At 47.0% G+C, this 23,422-nt stretch overlaps 1 protein-coding gene across 1 annotated transcript in view; it reads right to left on the reverse strand.

The window, feature by feature from the left end:
* Window positions 1–330: 330 nt before the first annotated feature.
* Window positions 331–23,422, reverse strand: part of LOC118362421 (serine/threonine-protein kinase PAK 6) — a 31,467-nt gene continuing 8,375 nt past the window's right edge. Inside the window, exons 2-9 of the mRNA XM_052486164.1 lie at window positions 11,079–11,326; window positions 9,296–9,907; window positions 7,255–7,788; window positions 4,836–4,969; window positions 1,448–1,574; window positions 1,239–1,364; window positions 934–1,068; window positions 331–499 (exon numbers count right to left, since the gene is read on the reverse strand). Of these exons, the coding sequence (XP_052342124.1) occupies window positions 332–499; window positions 934–1,068; window positions 1,239–1,364; window positions 1,448–1,574; window positions 4,836–4,969; window positions 7,255–7,788; window positions 9,296–9,907; window positions 11,079–11,282 (2,040 nt within the window). The 5' untranslated portion in view covers window positions 11,283–11,326 and the 3' untranslated portion in view covers window position 331. The remainder of the gene's footprint in view (window positions 500–933; window positions 1,069–1,238; window positions 1,365–1,447; window positions 1,575–4,835; window positions 4,970–7,254; window positions 7,789–9,295; window positions 9,908–11,078; window positions 11,327–23,422) is intronic.

Genomic DNA, 23,422 nt, shown 5'->3' on the forward strand with positions numbered 1-23,422 from the left:
TGCACCGATGCTAGATTGGTGTTGTGTCGAGAGGAATTCCATTGGATGTTGTCTATCACAGGTAGGCCCAGACGTTGTTGAGATGAGTGAGGAATACTGTTTGTTTGCATGCTGCCGTAACACTACGCCAACTCACTGTTAAAGTGCTTCTTAGATTTGCAGGCTGTGTCACTGTCTACCAAGCCTGCCGGCCCGCTGCCATGAACTCTGTAGCAGCACCAGGCTCTCTGGAGCTGCTCCCTCACTGGGATGGGTGCTGACTGGGTTGGGCCTGGGCAGGTCACACTCAGGGTACAGTAGTAATCAGAGATCAGGGTCCATCAAGGGGGGATCAGCAGCGGGACATGCGCTTGCGGTACTGTTCCACCAGGGGCACCAGGCACTGCGGGGAGCCGCTCTTTAGGAGGAAGGGGTGTTCTAGCAGGTCTGTGGCGCTGGCACGCTCCACTGGGTCTCGGATCAACATACGGTCCAGGAAGTTCTTCAACACCGGGGAGACCTACACAAAGTGTGAAGTCCAAGTTAATTCAGCAGACATGTTGAAATAGAGAAAAGGTGTTATCTCTCTATGCATGTATTCTTTTATTTTTTTACCCCCCTTTTTCGTAATTTCGTGATTACGATCTTGTCTCATGACTGCAACTCCCCAACGAGCTCGGTAGAGGTGAAGGTCAAGTCATGCGTCCTCCAAAACATGACCCGCCTAAACGCACTTCTTAACACCCGCTCGCTTAACCCGGACAACCAAAGTCAGCCTGCAGGTGCCCGGCCCGCCACAAGGAGTTGCTAGAGCGCGATGAGCCAAATGAAGCCCCCCCGGCCAAACCCTCCCCTAACCCGGACGCGCCCTATGGGACTACCGGTCACAGCCGGTAATGACACAGCCCCAGACTTGGGAGGCCCTCTATGTATGTATTCTGTTTCACCTCTGACCTGTGTTGCGTTCCGTACAGTGGGAGCTGGCTCATCCCTCAGTCTTCTCATGGCTGCAACAGGGGTCTCACTGAAGTAAGGGGGCTCTCCATCCACCATCTCAACTACCATGATACCCAGAGACCACACATCTACCTGGCAGAAACAACAAACCAGTATATATTCACCTTCAGTCAGTGTTGACATGCACATGAATACTGGACATCATGAGTATTTGTTTGGATACAGCTAGTATGTCATTAGTATGCAGTAATATACATGCACAGTTTGTTAGGATATAAATTTGTTTTGAATATCTTTCTCACCTCAGTGCTGTATGGTGATTTAGAGATGACCTCCGGAGCCATCCAGTAGGGTGTTCCCACTAAAGACTTCCTTTTGGGGATGTCTTTACTGATCTGAGCACAGAACCCAAAGTCGGACAGCTTGATCTATACAGGGACATTAAAATTAAATTATAAACAGAAGTGTTTTTCTCCACTGAATTAAAAATACTTATGAGAGAGAGACCTACCCTCCCATCCAGTGTTAGCAGTATGGAGTCACTCTTGATGTCCCTGTGGATAACCCCCTGGGAGTGAAGGTAGGCCAGGGCTTGCAGCACAGCCTCACAGACTGTGGCTATCTGCTCCTCACTCAGCCTGCATAGGAGAGTGACACTGATATATCAAATCAAACTTTATTTGTCACATGCGCCATATACGACAAGTGTATACCTTACCGTGAAATGCTTACTTTACAAGCCATTAACCAACAGTGCAGTTCAAGAAGAGTTGAGAAAATATTTACCAAATAGACAAAAGTAAAAAATAATCATAAAAAGTAACACAATAACAATAACGAGGCTATATACAGGGGGTACCGGTACCAAGTCAGTGTGCGGGTGTACAGGTTATAGTTGAGGTCATTTGTACATGTAGGTAGGGGTGAAGTGACTATGCATAGAAAATAAACAGCAAGTAGCAGCAGTGTACAAAAGGGGGGGGGGGATCAATGTAAATAGTCCAGTGACGATTTTATGAATTGTTCATCAGTCTTATGGCTTGGGTGTAGAAGCTGTTGAGGAGCCTTTGGTCCTAGACTTGGGTGACTGGAGTCTCTGACAGTTTAATGGGCTTTCCTCTGATACTGCCTATTATATAGGTCCTGGATGGCAGGAAGCTAGGCCCCAGTGATGTACTGGGCGGTACGCACTACCCTCTGTAGCGTCTTACGGTCAGATGCCGAGCAGTTGCCATACCAGGTTGTGATGCAACCAGTCAGGATGCTCTCGATGGTGCAGCTGTAGAACCTTTTGAGGATCTCGAGACCCATGCCAAATCTTTTCAGTCTCCTGAGGGGGAAAAGGTTTTGTCGTACCCTCTTCCCGACTGTCTTGGTATGTTTGGACCATGATAGTTCGTTGGTGATGTGGACACCAAGGAACTTGAAACTCTTGACCCGCTCCACTACAGCCCCATCGATGTTAATGGGGGCCTGTTCGGCCCACCTTTTCCTGTAGACCATGATCAGCTCCTTTGTCTTGCTCACATTGAGGGAGAGGTTGTTGTCCTGGCACCACCCTATAGGCCGTCTCGTCGTTGTCGGTGATCAGGCCTACCACTGTTGTGTCGTCAGCAAACTTAATGATGGTGTTGGAGTCGTGTTTGGCCACGCAGTCATGGGTGAACAGGGAGTACAGGAGGGGACAAGTACACACCCCTGAGGGGCCCCAGTATTAAGGATCAGCGTGGCAGACATGTTGTTGCTTACTCTTACCACATGGAGTGGCCCGTCAGGAAGTCCAGGATCCAGTTGCAGAGGGAGGTGTTTAGTCCCAGAGTCCTTAGCTTAGTGATGAGCTTTGTGGGCACTATGGTGTTGAACACTGAGCTGTAATCAATGAACAGCATTCTCACATAGATGTTCCTTTTGTCCAGGTGGGAAAGGGCAGTGTGGAGTGCGATTGAGATTGCGTCATCTGTGGATCAATTGGGGCGGTATGCGAATTGGAGTGGGTTTAGGGTGTCCGGGAGAATGCTGTTGATGTGAGCCATGACCAGCCTTTCAAAGCACTTCATGGCTACCGACGTGAGTGTTACGGGGCGGTAATCATTTAGGCAGGTTACCTTTGCTTCGTTGGGCACAGGGACTATGGTTGGCTGCTTGAAATATGTAGATATTGCAGGGAGAGTTTTAAAATATCAGTGAAGACGCTAGACAGTTGGTCCACGCATACTTTGAGTACACGTCCTGGTTATCCGTCTGGCCCAGCGGCTTTGTGAATGTTGACCTGTTTAAACCTTTTGTTCACATCAGCTACCGAGAGCGATATCACACAGTCATCAAGAAAAGCTGGTGCTCCCGTGCATGCTTCAGTGTTGCTTGCCTCGAAGCGAGCATAAAAGGCATTTAGCTCGTCTGGTAGGCTCACGTCACTGGGCAGCTCACGACTGGGTTTCCCTTTGTAGTACGTAATAGTTTTCAAACCATGCCACATCCGATGTGTGTCAGAGCAGCTGTAATAGGTTCCTATCTTAATCCTGTATCCTGCTTTGATTGTTTGATGGTTTGTCTGAGGACATAGCACGTTTTCTTATAAGCGTTCAGATTTGTCTCCCGCTCCTTGAAAGTGGCATCTCTAGCCTTTAGCTCGACGCGGATGTGGCCTATAATCCATGGCTTCTTGTTGGGATATGTACGTACGTTCACTATGGGGGGGACATCGTCGATGTACAATTGTATTTTCCAATGACTGCACGGTAGCAAGAAGAATGGATAGTAGTGGGAGTTTACTCGCTCGCCTATGGATTCTCAGAAGGATGCCTGATCTGTGGCCCCTTTTCCTGCGTCTTTTCTTCAAGCAAATGAAAGGGATCTGGGCCTGTTCCAGTGAAAGCAGTATATCCTTGTGGATAGGGTTCTACATGGAGGCCAAAACGATTCTATGTGGAACCATCAAGGTTTCTTTAAAATGTTATCCTATGGGTACAGTCGAAGAACCCTATTAGGTTCTAGATGTAACCTTTTTTTCGAAGAGTGTAGTGGTGGGTGGTATAGGTGAAGTTCAGACAACTACATGCATTCACTGTATCTCGTGTTTGCGTCATGAAAATATAGCCTAGGTGATTTTGAACACTGAAGAACTGTGCTACAGAAACACCCCAGAAAATAGTATTTTTTTTGTTCTGGCTAATAGCTTTATTGATTGTTTAAAAAAACTTATTTGGGGTTGGATTGGAGTATGAAGGAGGTATAATTTAGCAAATCTTGGGTTCTGCTGACAAAAACTGAAAATGACAGCCAATGTGATCTGGCCCATTTGTATATGTCAGTTAGAAATGCACTCAGTCCCCATGTCTCTAGGCTCTGAGGTATACCCCTGTCTCTGTATTGTGAATGAGCCAACATTCAGTTTGGAATTTAAAATACATTGACAGGTAGAGTTCAAATTTACTGACAATTCCTTGTGTCTTATATCGAGTGGGCCAATTTCTTGCTTTTATTTATGCATTTCTAGAGTATCTGATATACAGTACTGAACAGGATGAGAGCATAGATACAATTGTGTTTTGGGACTAAATTAATTTCACCACATTTCATTTGAACACACACAAATCCAATGATGTTATCAGATTATATTTTCCCATAGGAGGACAGTGTTTTGCTAAAGTGGCAGTGAGAATGGGAGTGACTGTGCCTGTCCTCTCAACTAATTAGTACCACACTACCCCTTAATGGTGAAAATAGGTACTGAAGACATAACAAGAATTTTGCTTCATCCTTCTGTCACACATGTCCTTGAAGTATTGTCTCTTAAAAATGCTTATATTTTACATTATATTGACCCCTCAATACAATTTTCCCCCTGTATGACAGCAGTTATTTCTGGCTGTGTATGTCTCTGTGCAATGTCTCCATACCTGGTCTCAGACACAATGTTGGTTAGTGCTCCACCCTGAAGGTACTCCATAATGACCCAGAGCTCCTCCTCCACCAGGGCACTTTTAAACATCTCCACCACATTCCTGTGCTGGTAGTCCCTCATGATCACCACCTGGACAAACACATACAGTTGATAACAGAGGTGTCATGTAACGTACCTGATGATTTCAAGAGGGTACTCATGGGCAAAAAAAAGGTTATTTGGGTATTATTGTCTGGGAAAGAGTTTTTATTTTCTTATTTTTTTTATTTCACCTTTATTTAACCAGGTAGGCCAGTTGAGAACAAGTTCTCATTTACAACTGCAACCTGGCCAAGATAAAGCAAAGCAGTGCAACACAAACAACCACACAGAGTTACACATGGAATAAAGAAACGTACAGTGAATAACACAATAGAAAAAAGTATATATACAGTGTGTGCAAATGGAGTGAGAAGGTAGGCAATAAATAGGCCATAGCAGCGAAGTAATTACAATTTAGCAGATTAACACTGGAGTGATAGATGTGCAGATGATGATGGGCTAGTAGAAATACTGGTGTGCAAAAGAGCAAAAACATAAATTAAAACAATAGGGGGATGAGGTAGGTAGATTGGATGGGCTATTTCCAGATGGGCTGTGTACAGCTGCAGCGATCAGTTAGCTGCTCAGATAGCTGATGTTTAAAGTTAATGAGGGAGATATAAGTCTCCAACTTCAGCGATTTTTGCTGGCAGCAAAGAACTGTAAGGAAAGGAGGCAAAAGGGGGTGTTGGCTTTGGGGATCACCCGTGAGATATATCTGCTGGAGCGCGTGCTATGAGTGGTTGGTGTTATAGTGAGCTGATATAAGGTGGAGATTTACCTAGCAACGAATGTGAAGCAAAGGCCAGCTGACGAGAGCATACTGGTCGCAGTGGTGGGTGGTATATGGGGCTTTGGTGACAAAACGGATGGCACTCTAATAGACTGCATCCAGTTTGCTGAGTAGAGTGTTGGAGGCTATTTTGTAAATGACATCGCCGAAGTCAAGGATCAGTAGGATAGTCAGTTTTACGAGGGTATGTTTGGCAGCGTGAGTGAAGGAGGCTTTGTTGCGAAATAAGAAGCCAATTCTGTATTTAATTTTGGATTGGAGATGTTTAATATGAGTCTGGAAGGAGAGTTTACAGTCTAGCCAGACACCTAGGTATTTGTAGTTGTCCACATATTCTAAGTCAGAACCGTCCAGAGTAGTGATGCTAGTCGGGCGGGCGGGTGCGGGCAGTGATCAGTTGAAAAGCATACATTTAGTTTTACTAGCATTTAAGAGCAGTTGGAGGCCACGGAAGGAGAGTTGTATGGCATTGAATCTCTTTTGGAGGTTTGTTAACACAGTGTCCAAAGAAGTGCCAGATGTATACAGAATTGTGTCGTCTGCGTAGAGGTGGATCAGGGAATCACCAGCAGCAAGAGCGACATCGTTGATGTATACAGAGAATAGAGTCAGCCCGAGAATTGAACCCTGTGGTACCCCCATAGAGACAGCCAGAAGTCCGGACAACAGGCCCTCCGATTTGACACACTGAACTCTATCTGAGAAGTAGTTGGTGAACCAGGCAAGCCAGTCATTTGAGAAACCAAGGCTGTTGAGTCTGCGGTGATTGCGGTGATTGACAGAGTCGAAAGCCTTGGCCAGGTCGATGAAGACAGCTGCACAGTACTGTCTTTTATCGATGGCGGTTGTGATATTGTTTCATACCTTGAGCAGGTGTGAGGTACACCCGTGACCGGCTCGGAAAACGGATTGCACAGATGAGAAGGTACGGTGGGCTTCTAAATGGTCGGTGATCTGTTTATTAACATGGCTTTAGAAGACTTTAGAAATGCAGGGTAGGATGGATATAGGTCTGTAACAGTTTGGGTCTAGTGTCACCCCCTTTGAAGAGTGGGATGACCGCGGCAGCTTTCCAATCTGTAGGGATCTCGGACGATACGAAAGAGAGGTTGAACAGACTGGTAATAGGAGTTGCAACAATGGCGGCGGATAATTTTTAGAAAGAGAGGGTCCAGATTGTCTAGACCAGCTGATTTGTACGGGTGGATTTATCGGTGGTGACAGTGTTTCCTAGTGTCAGTGCAGTGGACAGCTGGGAGGAGGTGCTCTTATTCTCCATGGACTTTACAGTGTACCAAAACAGTGACTTCGTGTTATCTATCTCTACGCTAGAACTAGATGGATCTAAGGGGGCATTTGACCCAGCAGTTTCAATGTATTTTGTTTGACAATTTAAAATGCATAAACATGTTAAACCCGGCAACAAATAAATAACATCTGGGCTCTGTTATGTGATGTATCCCAGCATGATTTATTGGTGATTCGGGGTGGTGTTTTGAGGGGGGTCATTGAGGATAGTGTTGACTGGAGGTCGTCATACCTCGTTGAAAAGCAGCTCTCTACGTTGTTGTCTCCGCAGGTCCATCATCTTCACGGCCACCTGCCTGCCGCTGTGTTTCTCCCGAGCGATACACACCACCCCTGTGGACCCTTCTCCAATCTTCACAAAGTTCTCCAGGTACGACCGAGGGTCTCCCTTGTCCACCACCATGTTCAGGGCAGCCTTAAACTGTTTATGGGTCACCTTGGGGGGGTCTGGTGGCGGCCTCTGTGGGTTCTGAGGGGGTCTGAAGGCAGGGGAACATGTGCCTAGAGGGCTGGTGGCCAGGGAGCCGGTGGGGGAAGGCCGGAGCTGGGAGGGGCTGTCCTGTCCGGGGAAGGGAGCATTAGGGCAGCCTGAGTGTCTCAGAAAGGGGTCAGGGCCGTTGGGTCTCAGGCCCATGTTGGGAGACAGTCCCAGGGTGTAGCTGGCTGAGGAGTGTACCATCCTGTGGGGTCTGAAGCCACTCATGAAGGGACTACTGGTGGTGCTTGGTAGGAAGCCTGACTGGTGGTGCCTCAGAGCCGACTCTGCCTGGACGATAACAAAAAAAAGAGAGAGAGAGAGAGAGAGAGAGAGAGAGAGAGAGAGAGAGAGAGAGAGAGAGAGAGAGAGAGAGAGGTAGAGTTGGCTGTCTTCCCAGGGTCCCTGGCTTGCTTTATTACTGGATATAAATCACAGTGCTTCACTCTCACACTATGCATTGACTTCACCTGGTGCGCTCCCTGCTAAAACGTTGCCATAGGTAACTCAATGTACCCTTGAGATTATGCCAAACATAGCATCTCTCAATGTTTACAAGCACATCGAAGCAATCAAGTCACAAATCATATTTTAGTATCCCAAAAAAAACAACAGCATTAATTGAACAATCAACTGTAGAATGCAGGAATGCAGGCTGCTATAAGATGTTTTACCTAAAAAAAAAACAGTTTAAGAACTAACTCACTGGCCATATTATGGAAAAGGATTTTTAAAAGAGTAAAGCTGTAAGTTACAGTTTATACCAGAGTTAGCTACTGGCCAATGTGATATTGGTTGACTACACTATATATACAAAAGTATGTGAACATCCCTTCAAATTAGTGGATTCGGCAATTTCAGCCACACCTGTTGCTGACAGGGGTATAAAATTGAGCACACAGCCATGCCATCTCCATAGATGAACATTGGCAGTAGAATGTCCTTAATGAAGAGCTCGGTAACTTTCAACGTGACACCGTCATATGATGCCACCTTTCCAACCAATCAGTTCATTCAAATTTCTGCTCTGCTTGAGTTGCCCCGGTCATCTGTAGGTGCTGTTATTGTGAAGTGGAAACGTCTAGGAGCAGCAATGGCTCAGCCGCAAAGCGGTAGGCCACACAAGCTCACAGAATGGGACCGCCGAGTGATGAAGAACTTAAAAATTGTCGGTCCTCACTCACTACCAAGTTCCAAACTGTCTCTGGAAGCAACTTCAGCACAATAACTGTTCGTCGGGAGCTTCATGAAATCGGTTTTTCGGCCGAGCAGCTGCACACAAGCCTAAGATCACCATGCGAAATGCCAAGAGTCGGCTGGACTGGTGTATAGCTCTCTGCCTTAGTTCCAGTGAAGGGAAATCTTAACGCTACAGCATACAATGACATTCTAAACGATTCTGTGCTTCCAACTTTGTGGCAACAGTTTGAGGAAGTCCTTTCCTATATCAGTATGACAATGCCCCATGCACAAAGTGAAGTCCATACAGAAATGGTTTGTCGAGATTGGGGTGGAAGAACTTGACTGGCCTGCGCAGAACCCTGACCTCAACCCCATCAAACACCTTTGGGATGAATTGGAACGCCGACTGCGAGCCAGGCCTAATTGTCCAACATCAGTGCCCGACCTTACCAATGCTCTTGTGGCTGAATGGAAGCAAGTACCCGAAGCAAATTTTCAACATCTAGTGGAAAGCCTTCCCAGAAGAGTGGAGGCTGTTATAGCAGCAAACGGGCTGGCCTATGACAATGTCCATCTAAAATATAGATGAGAGATTATGATTAAGTGATCTGCTCACCTTCAGGTCGTAGGAGGAGTATGGTCTGACAGGGCTGTTGTGGGAGTGGATGTAGAGGTTGGTGCTGTACTCCGGAGGGGGGCGACCCCCATGGTCGGTATGCTGGACAGCCATGGCTGGGCTGTAGAAGAACGAGATAGGCCTCTGTTTTTGTGGCATAACCCTGGGCACCTGGAAGTCTCTCTTAACCATCAGTGTCTCTGTGGGGCTACCCACCTCACAGCTGATATAAGCCCCTTTAATAGGCACTTGCATTGGCTGGGATGGAGCCAGGGGTCCCTCCAGACAGCTGATGCTCACTTCATAGGTGGACTTGGCCCTGGGGAGAACGCCGTTCGGCTGTAGGGTAATACTCGTCCCACTCTCACTGTGGATGTTATGAGCCCTGTCTCTCCACTGCTGCTGCTCCAGCTCATCTTCTCCCAGGTCTTCATACTGGTAGGTGTCCCCCTCCTTCACCTCCCCCAGCCTGCCCAGGGACTGGGCCCTTTTCCTGGCCGAAGGGCTGCTCTTCCTCAGGGAGTTGGAGCTGGTCACCGACAACCTGCTCATGTCGGAGATCATGGTTGAGATGTAGTCTCCATGACCGATCATACTCCCACGCACGATGGTCTGAAAGGAAAGCAGTAATGTTCAGCCAACCTGGAATGATTGTAACATACTGCACACAGGCACTTCTATTTTGCAACGTGGCTTGTATAAAAACTGTAATGACGGATAGATTCTTTCTGAAGAGTGAAATCTCAAGCAGCAAACATCGCAGTGGCGTAGAAAAAGAGCATTACCTTGCCCTGACAAAACAAGATGACACAGACTTAAAAAATGTGTTGGGCCTTCCAGTTGAACCTATTAGAGAAAGGCCAATTGGCTGATTACTCAATCTCTGGTTAAAGTAAAGTTCTGTTCATCATCACGAGAGTCTCCTATGTTTCTCTGTCTTTGGAATGGTGCTCTGGTCAGCTCTCACAGCTGCACAGGTAACTTAGCTAAACTAATTAACATCCCACTTCAAATTCTTTACAAATGACAAAATTGCGAATTATTGTACAAATGTCTCAAATGTAATAATTATTTTTGTAACCTCTCCAACCTTTGCCTCTGCCGTAAACGCTACATTACTTACATACAGAACACAATTCTCCTCTGTACTACCAATTCAATCCTGATGATCCTGTTAAAACCATGACCTTGCTTCAGAAGCTGACACTGGGATTTTGAAATGCAAAACTGAAATTTATCCAATGGTGGTAATGAAAATGCGTTGTGTTTTTGTAAGGGGCATATCGGCATGAGTATTCAGCCTAGTGCAGAAATCCTTAGATATGCAGGCTTTTTTGCTCACTGGCATTTCCACTGCTGTACGTGCACTTTCTATCCCTCAGCCATGGATCGTTATTATTTTCCTGCATTGAGTAATAAATCTTGGAGACTTCAAGGATTCGGGTAGTACAGTCAATGTACACAGCAGGGTCATTAGCTGAGCCCCGTGATAGATAAGAAAGAAATATGACAGGGAGAACAGCAAGTGCTGTCAACCACACTGCCATCACTGGACTAGGGAAACGTTAGACGACAAAAGCAGGGTAACTCTGCTGAAGATCTAAAGGGCGTTATAGCCTCTGATAAAAACACTTTTGATGGAGGGTTTTGAGGCTTACTAAAACTGGAATAATCTCAGAAATAAAATCCTATACATTCTCAGCACTTTTTGTCTGTTAAATAATACGTTCAGAGAAAAAAAAATGTGCAAACAGGAAAGTGAGCTGAGAATAAGGTCCAGTACCTTCTTTGGCTTGAGCTCCACGGAGGTGATCCGGGAGGGGTCCACCATAGGCTTGGGCCTACGGAGGTTCTCTATCAGACTCTGCCATTGGGTCGGCAGGCCCACAAAGCAGCACCGCTTGGCGTCAAACGAGGTGTGCACCCGGTGCTCAAAGTTCTTTGGTGTTGAGATCTCTGGCCTCTTCTTTTTCTTCTTACGAAACATCGTCAGGTCCAGAAGACTGACAGCTTGCCAAAGTCAAGACGGCCCTGCATAGACAAGAAGTAGACACATTCAATACATTATTTTTCTAAATTAGCAGTTACCATTGATAAAGTCACTTACAGCTTCTTTAATCTATGAACAGTCAATTATCCATCAATGTGTACGTTACATGTTCCCCATATCAGACACTTCCATTAGAAAACGAAATACAAGTGAATAAACTCCAATCTGTCAGTCTAAAAAATATTCTCTCCGTGATATGTTCATCTTCCAGACTTTCTTTCTGTCTGTCATTTGCTTTTGTGCCTTATAACCTGTCTTGGGGGGACAGGTTTGTAAGCCTGTGTGTAATGAAGGATATCTATTAAGGCTTATTCATTCTCTGTGCCCTTTTACTGACGAGCACACAGTCTGCCTGGCCAAAGCCCACAGGCTTTCAGTGCATTAGAGGGAGGAAAACACAAATAGTCCACCCACCATAACCCCTAACGTTCATATGCTGGAGTCTACCACCATAACCCCTAACGTTCATATGCTGGAGTCTACCACCATAACCCCTAACGTTCATATGCTGGAGTCTACCACCATAACCCCTAACGTTCATATGCTGGAGTCTACCACCATAACCCCTAACGTTCATATGCTGGAGTCTACCACCATAACCCCTAACGTTCATATGCTGGAGTCTACCACCATAACCCCTAACGTTCATATGCTGGAGTCTACCACCATAACCCCTAACGTTCATATGCTGGAGTCTACCACCATAACCCCTAACTTCCCTATGCTGGAGTCTACCACCATAACCCCTAACTTCCCTATGCTGGAGTCTACCATGTCCCCTGGAGTCTAACCCCTATGCTGGAGTCTACCACCATAACCCTAAGTCTCATATGCTGGAGTCTACCACCATAACCCCTAACGTTCATATGCTGGAGTCTACCACCATAACCCCTAACGTTCATATGCTGGAGTCTACCACCATAACCCCTAACGTTCATATGCTGGAGTCTACCACCATAACCCCTAACGTTCATATGCTGGAGTCTACCACCATAACCCCTAACGTTCCTATGCTGGAGTCTACCACCATAACCCCTAATGTCCTATGCTGGAGTCTACCACCATAACCCCTAACGTTCCTATGCTGGAGTCTACCACCATAACCCCTAATGTCCCTATGCTGGAGTCTACCACCATAACCCCTAATGTCCCTATGCTGGAGTCTACCACCATAACCCCTAATGTCCCTATGCTGGAGTCTACCACCATAACCCCTAACTTCCCTAACGTCCCTATGCTGGAGTCTACCACCATAACCCCCCTAATGCTGGAGTCTACCACCATAATGCTGGAGTCTACCACCATAACCCCTATATGCTGTAACGTCTATGCTGGAGTCTACCACCATAACCCCTAACCTATGCTGGAGTCTACCACCATAACCCTAATGTCCCTATGCTGGAGTCTACCACCATAACCCCTAATGTCCCTATGCTGGAGTCTACCACCATAACCCCTAATGTCCCTATGCTATGCTGGAGTCTAACGTTCCCTATGCTGGAGTCACCATAACCCCTAATGTCCCTATGCTGGAGTCTACCACCATAACCCCTAATGTCCCTATGCTGGAGTCTACCACCATAACCCCTAATGTCCCTATGCTGGAGTCTACCACCATAACCCCTAACGTTCCCTATGCTGGAGTCTACCACCATAACCCCTAATGTCCCTATGCTGGAGTCTACCACCATAACCCCTAATGTCCCTATGCTGGAGTCTACCACCATAACCCCTAATGTCCCTATGCTGGAGTCTACCACCATAACCCCTAATGTCCCTATGCTGGAGTCTACCACCATAACCCCTAACGTTCATATGCTGGAGTCTACCACCATAACCCCTAACGTTCATATGCTGGAGTCTACCACCATAACCCCTAACGTTCATATGCTGGAGTCTACCACCATAACCCCTAACGTCCATATGCTGGAGTCTACCACCATAACCCCTAACGTTCATATGCTGGAGTCTACCACCATAACCCCTAACGTTCATATGCTGGAGTCTACCACCATAACCCCTAACGTTCATATGCTGGAGTCTACCACCATAACCCCTAACGTTCATATGCGTCTTCTAATATGCTGGAGTCTACCACCTAACCCCTAACCATGCTAGTCTACCACCATAACCCTAATGTTCATATGCTGGAGTCTACCACCATAACCCCTAACGTCTCATATGCTGGAGTCTACCACCATAACCCCTAATGTCCCTATGCTGGAGTTCATATGCTGGAGTCTACCACCATAACCCCTAACGTTCATATGCTGGAGTCTACCACCATAACCCCTAACGTCTTCTAACGTTCCTATGCTGGAGTCTACCACCATAACCCCTAACGTTCATATGCTGGAGTCTACCACCATAACCCCTAACATTCATATGCTGGAGTCTACCACCATAACCCCTAATGTCCCTATGCTGGAGTCTACCACCATAACCCCTAACGTTCATATGCTGGAGTCTACCACCATAACCCCTAACTTCCCTATGCTGGAGTCTACCACCATAACCCCTAACTTCCCTATGCTGGAGTCTACCACCATAACCCCTAACGTCCCTATGCTGGAGTCTACCACCATAACCCCTAACTTCCCTATGCTGGAGTCTACCACCATAACCCCTAACGTTCCCTATGCTGGAGTCTACCACCATAACCCCTAACGTTCATATGCTGGAGTCTACCACCATAACCCCTAATGTTCCCTATGCTGGAGTCTACCACCATAACCCCTAACGTTCATATAACCACCATAACCCCTAATGCTATGCTGGAGTCTACCACCATAACCCCTAATGTCCCTAACGTTCCTATGCTGGAGTCTACCACCATAACCCCTAATGTCCCTATGCTGGAGTCTACCACCATAACCCCTAATGTCCCTATGCTGGAGTCTACCACCATAACCCCTAATGTCCCTATGCTGGAGTCTACCACCTAACCACCATAACCCCTAATGTCCCTATGCTGGAGTCTACCACCATAACCCCTAATGTCCCTATGCTGGAGTCTAACCACCTATGCTGGAGTCTACCACCCCCTAATGTTCTATGCTGGAGTCTACCACCATAACCCCTAACGTTCCTATGCTGGAGTCTACCACCATAACCCCTAATGTCCCTATGCTGGAGTCTACCACCATAACCCCTAACGTCCCTATGCTGGAGTCTACCACCATAACCCCTAACGTCCCTATGCTGGAGTCTACCACCATAACCCCTAATGTCCCTATGCTGGAGTCTACCACCATAACCCCTAACGTTCCTATGCTGGAGTCTACCACCATAACCCCTTCCGTTCCTTTGCTGGAGTCTACCACCATAACCCCGAATGTCCCTATGCTGGAGTCTACCACCATAACCCCTAAAGTTCATATGCTGGAGTCTACCACCATAACCCCTAATGTCCCTATGCTGGAGTCTACCACCATAAACCCTAATGTCCCTATGCTGGAGTCTACCCTAACCTGGAGTCTACCACCCCCTAATGTCCCTATGCTGGAGTCTACCACCACCATAACCCCCTAATGTCCCTATGCTGGAGTCTACCACCATAACCCCTAATGTCCCTATGCTGGAGTCTACCACCATAACCCCGAATGTCCCTATGCTGGAGTCTACCACCATAACCCCTAACGTTCATATGCTGGAGTCTACCACCATAACCCCTAATGTCCCTATGCTGGAGTCTACCACCATAACCCCTAATGTCCCTATGCTGGAGTCTACCACCATAACCCCTAATGTCCCTATGCTGGAGTCTACCACCATAACCCCTAATGTCCCTATGCTGGAGTCTACCACCATAACCCCTAATGTCCCTATGCTGGAGTCTACCACCATAACCCCTAATGTCCCTATGCTGGAGTCTACCACCATAACCCCTAATGTCCCTATGCTGGAGTCTACCACCATAACCCCTAATGTCCTATGCTGGAGTCTACCACCATAATGCTATGCTGGAGTCTACCACCATAACCCCTAATGTCCCTATGCTGGGTCTACCACCATAACCCCTAATGTCCCTATGCTGGAGTCTACCACCATAACCCCTAATGTCCCTATGCTGGAGTCTACCACCATAACCCCTAATTCCTATGCTGGAGTCTACCACCATAACCCCTAATGTCCCTATGCTGGAGTCTACCACCATAACCCCTAATGTCCCCCTATGCCACCATAACCCCCTAATGTCCCTATGCTGGAGTCTACCACCATAACCCCTAATGTCCCTATGCTGGAGTCTACCACCATAATGCTGGAGTCCCTAATGTCCCTATGCTGGAGTCTACCACTACCACCATAAACCCTAATGTCCCTAACCATAACCCCTAATGTCCCTATGCTGGAGTCTACCACCATAACCCCTAATGTCCCTATGCTGGAGTCTACCACCATAACCCCTAATGTCCCTATGCTGGAGTCTACCACCATAACCCCTAATGTCCCTATGCTGGAGTCTACCACCATAACCCCTAATGTCCCTATGCTGGAGTCTACCACCATAACCCCTAATGTCCCTATGCTGGAGTCTATGTCCCTATGCTGGAGTCTACCACCATAACCCCTAATGTTCCTATGCTGGAGTCTACCACCATAACCCTAATGTCCCTATGCTGGAGTCTACCACCATAACCCTAATGTCCCTATGCTGGAGTCTACCACCATAACCACCATAACCCCTAACCCTGTTCCTATGCTGGAGTCTACCACCATAACCCCTAATGTCCCTATGCTGGAGTCTACCACCATAATAACCCCTAGTCTACCACCATTCTAATGTCCCTATGCTGGAGTCTACCCACCATAACCCCTAATGTCCCTATGCTGGAGTCTACCACCATAACCCCTAATGTCCCTATGCTGGAGTCTACCACCATAACCCCTAATGTCCCTATGCTGGAGTCTACCACCATAACCCCTAATGTCCCTATGCTGGAGTCTACCACCATAACCCCTAATGTCCCTATGCTGGAGTCTACCACCATAACCCCTAATGTCCCTATGCTGGAGTCTACCACCCATAACCCCTAATGTCCCTATGCTGGAGTCTACCACCATAACCCCTAATGTCCCTATGCTGGAGTCTACCACCATAACCCCTAATGTCCCTATGCTGGAGTCTACCACCATAACCCCTAATGTCCCTATGCTGGAGTCTACCACCATAACCCCCCTATGCTAAGTCTACCACCATAACCCCTAATGCTGGAGTCTACCACCATAACCCCTAACGTTCCCTATGCTGGAGTCTACCACCATAACCCCTAATGTCCCTATGCTGGAGTCTACCACCATAACCCCTAATGTCCCTATGCTGGAGTCTACCCACCATAATGTTCCCTATGCTGGAGTCTACCACCATGTCCCTAATGCCCTATGCTGGAGTCTACCACCATAACCCCTAATGTCCCTATGCTGGAGTCTACCACCATAAACCCTAATGTCCCTAGTCTGCTGGAGTCTACCACCATAACCCCTAATGTCCCTATGCTGGAGTCTACCACCATAACCCCTAATGTCCCTATGCTGGAGTCTACCCCATAACCCCTGCTATGCTGGAGTCTACCACCATAACCCCTAATGTCCCTATGCTGGAGTCTACCACCATAACCCCTAATGTCCCTATGCTGGAGTCTACCACCATAACCCCTAATGTCCCTATGCTGGAGTCTACCACCATAACCCCTAACCATAACCCCTACCTTCCCTATGCTGGAGTCTACCACCATAACCCTAATGTCCCTATGCTGGAGTCTACCACCATAACCCCTAATGTCCCTATGCTGGAGTCTACCACCATAACCCCTAATGTCCCTATGCTGGAGTCTACCACCATAACCCCTAATGTCCCTATGCTGGAGTCTACCACCATAACCCCTAATGTCCCTATGCTGGAGTCTACCACCATAACCCCTAATGTCCCTATGCTGGAGTCTACCACCATATGCTGGAGTCTACCACCATAACCCCTAATGTCCCTATGCTGGAGTCTACCACCATAACCCCTAATGTCCTAATGTCCTATGCTATGCTGGAGTCTACCACCATAACCCCTATGCTGTCTACCTAACCCTAATATGCTGGAGTCTACCACCATAACCCCTAATGTCCCTATGCTGGAGTCTACCACCATAACCCCTAATGTCCCTATGCTGGAGTCTACCACCATAACCACCATAGTCTACCACCCCTAATGTCCCTATGCTGGAGTCTACCACCATCAATAACCTTTTGCAATGGACATCTCTGTCTCTGGCCTTGAAACCCATTGAACACTTGTGGTTTGAATTGAAGAGGGCAGTCCATAAGTGCAGACAAAGGATATCAAGGATCTGAAAGATCCCTCCCAGTGTGTTCTCCAACTCATAAAACATTTTAGAAAAAGGGTCAGTGCTGTTATCCTTGCAAGGTGAGGTATTGAAAGGTATTGAAAACAGGGATGTCAATCATTTTGACCCCTACCTTTTTGAGAATTTTTTAATTACTTTTTCATCAAAATCTCTTTCCCTGAACAATTGTATTAGTATAAAATACTTGTTTGTAGCATACAAAAGAGCTCTGTATTTGAATTATTTATTTCATACCATAAGTTTTGCTCATCTTTATCAAGTGTCAATCATTTTGTACCACGATACAGTAATCAATTATATTACATATAATTTAATTTGCTGTACTTGGACATAATTCACCCACATTTACGTGTCCATAATTAGTTGAAAATATACTGCTGTATATGAGCTGCTCTTTGATAATGTCTTGTTGGGCCTCCCAGGTGGCGCAGTGGTTAAGGTCAGCGCCAGCTGTACTGCAGAGCCAGCTGTGCCACCAGAGACTCTGGGTTCTCAGTGTTTCCTCCGACACATTGGTGCGGCTGGCTTCCGGGTTGGATGGCGCTGCGTTAAGAAGCAGTGCGGCTTGGTTTGGTTGTGTATCGGAGGACGCATGACTTTCAACCTTCGTCTCTCCCGAGCCCGCACAGGAGTTGTAGCGATGAGACAATACTAAACAATTGGATACTACGAAATTGGGGAGATAAAGGGGGGTAAAAAAAATAAATAAAAAAAATAAAAAGATAAAGTATTGTTGGAGAACTGATTAATGTTTGTTGATATGGGAACATGGCTGGTGGCCCACTGTAACAAGTTGTCATGACACACCATCACATTTAACACAACAAAGATGCCATCAGTAGAATACCCAACATCTGCCATGATGCATTGTGGGAGTTGAGGAAATCACTACTGCAGCGTTCTCCAACTCGGCATGCAATCACACTGGCAGCATGGAGCTGGGACCACAGAGCAGGGTAAACCTGGCTGTGTTTTCAGACATGGACCTAGTTTTTCACTCTAAAACATGAAAAGGCTTTTAAGGCCTGTTTGTCTTTTGAGGTTGAGTAACGAAAGGCTCGAAATAGACAGAAAATACACTACTGTTTTTTTGTTTTTTTCACTCCATATGCCCGGTTCTCTGGTTCTGTGTCTGTTCAGCACTGTGAAGTGCAGATGTTGGCAGTACTGAACCAAATATTTATACACTACGCTTGTGTTTCCTGTACCAGCAGATCAATCAATATTTACTCATGAGTGAAATGCAAACTGCTACAGTCATCCGATGCCAGTGATGATGGGCTGATACCGTCACAAACAGAATAGCTGCTCTCACTGCTCTGTGCTATTCTATGAGGCATCATTGATGAGGCATCATCTATGAGGCATCAATGCCATGCAGACCTGCAGATAACAGAACACAACAGCATTCATTATACATCACTGTATTCCTTCTATGTGTTTCCATTCGGTATACATGGACATTACGAAATAAATAACCAAGTATTTGGACCCAAATAAAAAAATACAGTATCTTGATTCATGTTCAACAAAATTAATTGAAAAGTAGGAGCTGAATATTGGTTTAGAAGATGTAATAACATGCATCTGCACTTATACCGACCTCTCACAAATCTACTAAACTTATGAATGTCCAGATAACAATATCTTATAGATTTTTCAGCCCATAGGAAAATAAGTACACATGCATGTGGAGCTAAACTTGCACTTGCTGTAATAATGGTTTCTGGTCACATAGTGGGGCAAAAAAATATTTAGTGAGCCACCAATTGTGCAAGTTCTCCCACTTAAAAAGATGAGAGAGGCCTGTAATTTTCATCATAGGTACACTTCAACTATGACAGACAAAATGAGAAAACAAATCCAGAAAATCAGATTGTAGGATTTTTTATGAATTTATTTGCAAATTATGGTGGAAAATAAGTATTTGGTCAATAACAAAAGTTTATTTCAATACTTTGTTATATACCCTTTGTTGGCAATGACAGAGGTCAAACGTTTTCTGTAAGTCTTCACAAGGTTTTCACACACTGTTGCTGGTATTTTGGCCCATTCCTCCATGCAGATCTCCTCTTGAGCAGTGATGTTTTGGGGCTGTTGCTGGGCAACACAGACTCCCTCCAAAGATGTTCTATGGGGTTGAGATCTGGAGACTGGCTAGGTCACTCCAGGACCTTGAAATGCTTCTTACGAAGCCACTCCTTCGTTGCCCGGGCAGTGTTTGGGATCATTGCCATGCTAAAAGACCCAGCCACGTTTCATCTTCAATGCCCTTGCTGATGGAGGTTTTCACTCAAAATCTCATGATACATGGCCCCATTCATTCCTTCCTTTACACGGATAAGTCGTCCTGGTCCCTTTGCAGAAAAACTGCCCCAAAGCATGATGTTTCCACCCCCATGCTTCACAGTAGGTATGGTGTTCTTTGGATGCAACTCAACATTCTTTGTCCTCCAAACGTGACGAGTTGAGTTTTTACCAAAAAGTTATATTTTGGTTACATCTGACCATATAACATTCTCCCAATCTTCTTCTCGTTCTTGTGATCAAGATCTTGCGTGGAGCCCCAGATCGAGGGAGATTATCAGTGGTCTTGTATGTCTTCCATTTCTTAATAATTGCTCCCACAGTTGATTTCTTCTTCCCAGCCGGTGCAGGTCTATAATTTTGTTTCTGGTGTCCTTTGACAGCTCTGTGGTCTTGGCCATAGTGGAGTTTGGAGTGTGACTGTTTGAGGTTGTGGACAGGTGTCTTTTATACGGATAACAAGTTCAAACAGGTGCCATTAATACAGGTAACGAGTGGAGGACAGAGGAGCCTCTTAAAATTAAAGAAGAAGTTACAGGTCTGTGAGAGCTAGTAATGTTGCTTGTTTGTAGGTGACCAAGTACTTATTTTCCACCATAATTTGCAAATAAATTCATTAAAAATCCTACAATGTGATTTTCTGGATTTTGTCTTCTCATTTTGTCTGTCATAGTTGAAAATTACAGGCCTCTCTCATCTTTTTAAGTGGGAGAACTTGCACTATTGGTGGCTGACTAAATACTTTTTTGCCCCACTGTAAATGCCTCTGAACTACAGGGACTTGACCCCATGCAGCTTGGCTTGAATCCTACAAAAGTGCTGAAGCAAAACTTGGGCAGATGCTGTCAAGGATATCAAAAGCCAAAGAGGATGAGGCCATTCCAAATTGTGCTACACTGGTTTATTTCTTTCTAACTCCATGAACACACCAGCAATATAGCATGAATCCAAATTTCTGCCATGAACACAGAACCAATCACTTTGACACCAGTCCCTTTGACAATTACATTTTAAACGATTGATGGCTCAGAACAAACAATCATTTAAAATCACTTGTCAAAGGGACACATTGTAACGGTTTTCTTGGTGTGATGAAGGAGAGTCGCACCAAACTGCAGCGTGTAGTTTGCACTCCATGTTTAATAAAAACAAAGTAAACACGAATCAATACAAAAACAATAAACATAATGAAAACCGAAACAGCCTAAACTGGTGCAAACTAACACTAGACAGTTACAAGGACACTAAGGACAATCACCCACAACAAACTCAAAGAATATGGCTGCCTAAATATGGTTCCCAATCAGAGACAACGATAAACACCTGCCTCTGATTGAGAACCACTCCAGACAGCCATAGACTTTGCTAGATCACCCCACTAGCTACAATCCCAATACATACACACCAAAACCCCAAGACAAAACACACCACAATACAAAAACCCCATGCCACACCCTGGCCTGACCCAATACATGAAGATAACCACAAAATACTTCGACCAGGGCGTGACAGAACCCCCAAGGTGCGGACTCCCGAACGCACCTCAAAACAATAGGGAGGGTCCGGGTGGGCATCTGTCCATGGTGGCGGCTCCGGCGCGGGACGTGGACCCCACTCAGTAAATGTCTTAGTCCCCTCTCCTTGCGTCCCTGGATAGTCCACCTTCGCCGCTGACCATGGCCTAGTAGTCCTCACCCAGAACCCCACTGGACTGAGGAGCAGATCGGGACTGAAGGACAGCTCGGGACTGAGGCAGCTCGGGACTGAGGGGAAGCTAAGGAGTGAGAGGAAGCTCAGGAGTGAGAGGAACCTCAGGAGTGAGAGGAAGCTCAGGCAGGTAGATAGATCTACCAGATCCTGGCTGGCTGGTGGCAGATCCTGGCTGACTGGCAGATCCTGGCTGACTGGCAGATCCTGGCCGACTGGCAGATCCTGGCCGACTGGCAGATCCTGGCAGATCCTGGCCGACTGGCAGTTCTGGCAGATCTGGAAGAGTCTGGTTGACTAGCAGATCTGGAAGAGTCCGGTTGACTGGCAGATCTGGAAGAGTCCGGTTGACTGGCAGATCTGGAAGAGTCCGGTTGACTGGCAGATCTGGAAGAGTCCGGTTGACTGGCAGATCTGGAAGAGTCCGGTTGACTGGCAGATCTGGAAGAGTCCGGTTGACTGGCAGATCTGGAAGAGTCGGTTGACTGGCAGATCTGGAAGAGTCCGGTTGACTGGCAGATCTGGAAGAGTCCGGTTGACTGGCAGATCTGGAAGAGTCCGGTTGACTGGCAGATCTGGAAGAGTCCGGTTGACTGGCAGATCTGGAAGAGTCTGGTTGACTGGCAGATCTGGAAGAGTCTGGTTGACTGGCAGATCTGGAAGAGTCTGGTTGACTGGCAGATCTGGAAGAGTCTGGCTGACTGGCGGATCTGGAAGAGTCTGTCAGATCTGGAAGAGTCTGGCTGACTGGCGGATCCTGGCAGACTGAAAGATTTGGCTGCTCCATGCTGACTGGCGGCTCTGGCTGCTCCATGTAGGCTGACAGCTCTGGCGGCTTCTTACAGACTAGCAGCTCTGGCTGCTCCGTGCAGACTGGCAGCTCCTTGCAGACTGGCAGCTCCTTGCAGACTGGCAGCTCTGGCTGCTTCATGCAGACTGACATCTCTGGCTGCTTCATGCAGACTGACAGCTCTGACTGCTCCATGCAGACTGACAGCTCTGACTGCTCCATGCAGACTGACAGCTCTGACTGCTCCATGCAGGCTGGCAGCTCTGGCTGCTCCATGCAGGCTGGCAGCACCTTGCAGACTGACAGCTCTGACTGCTCCATGCAGACTGACAGCTCTGGCTGCTCCGTGTAGACTGGCAGCTCTGGCTGCTCCATGCAGGCTGGCAGCTCTGGCTGCTCCATGCAGGCTGGCAGCTCTGGCTGCTCCATGCAGGCTGACAGCTCTGGCTGCGCTGAACAGACAGGAGACTCCGGGAGCACAGGAGAGGAGAAAGGCTCTGGCTGCGCTGAACAGGCAGGAGACTCCGGCAGCGCTGGAGAGGAGGAAGACTCCGACAGCGCTGGAGAGGCGAGGCGCACTGTAGGCCTGATGCGTGGTGCTGGCACTGGTGGAACTGAACCGAGGACACGCACAGGAAGCCTGATGCGGGGAGCTGTTACCGGAGGGCTGGGGTGTGGAGGTGGCACAGGATGGGCTAGACCGTGAAGGCGTACTGGAGATCTTGAGAGCAGTGCTGGCATAGGACATGCATGGCTAGGGATGTGCACAGGAGGCCTGGTGCGTGAGGCTGGCACCAACTTCACCAGCCGACTAACACGCACCTCAGGACGATTATGGAGCGCTAACTCAGGTGCCATCAAATCCCGACACGTTCGGTCGGGCGAATTCCATGCTTAAAGCACCAACACAGCAACTC

This window comes from Oncorhynchus keta, chromosome 29 (assembly GCF_023373465.1).
Source record: "Oncorhynchus keta strain PuntledgeMale-10-30-2019 chromosome 29, Oket_V2, whole genome shotgun sequence".
NCBI classification, from domain to species: domain Eukaryota; kingdom Metazoa; phylum Chordata; class Actinopteri; order Salmoniformes; family Salmonidae; genus Oncorhynchus; species Oncorhynchus keta.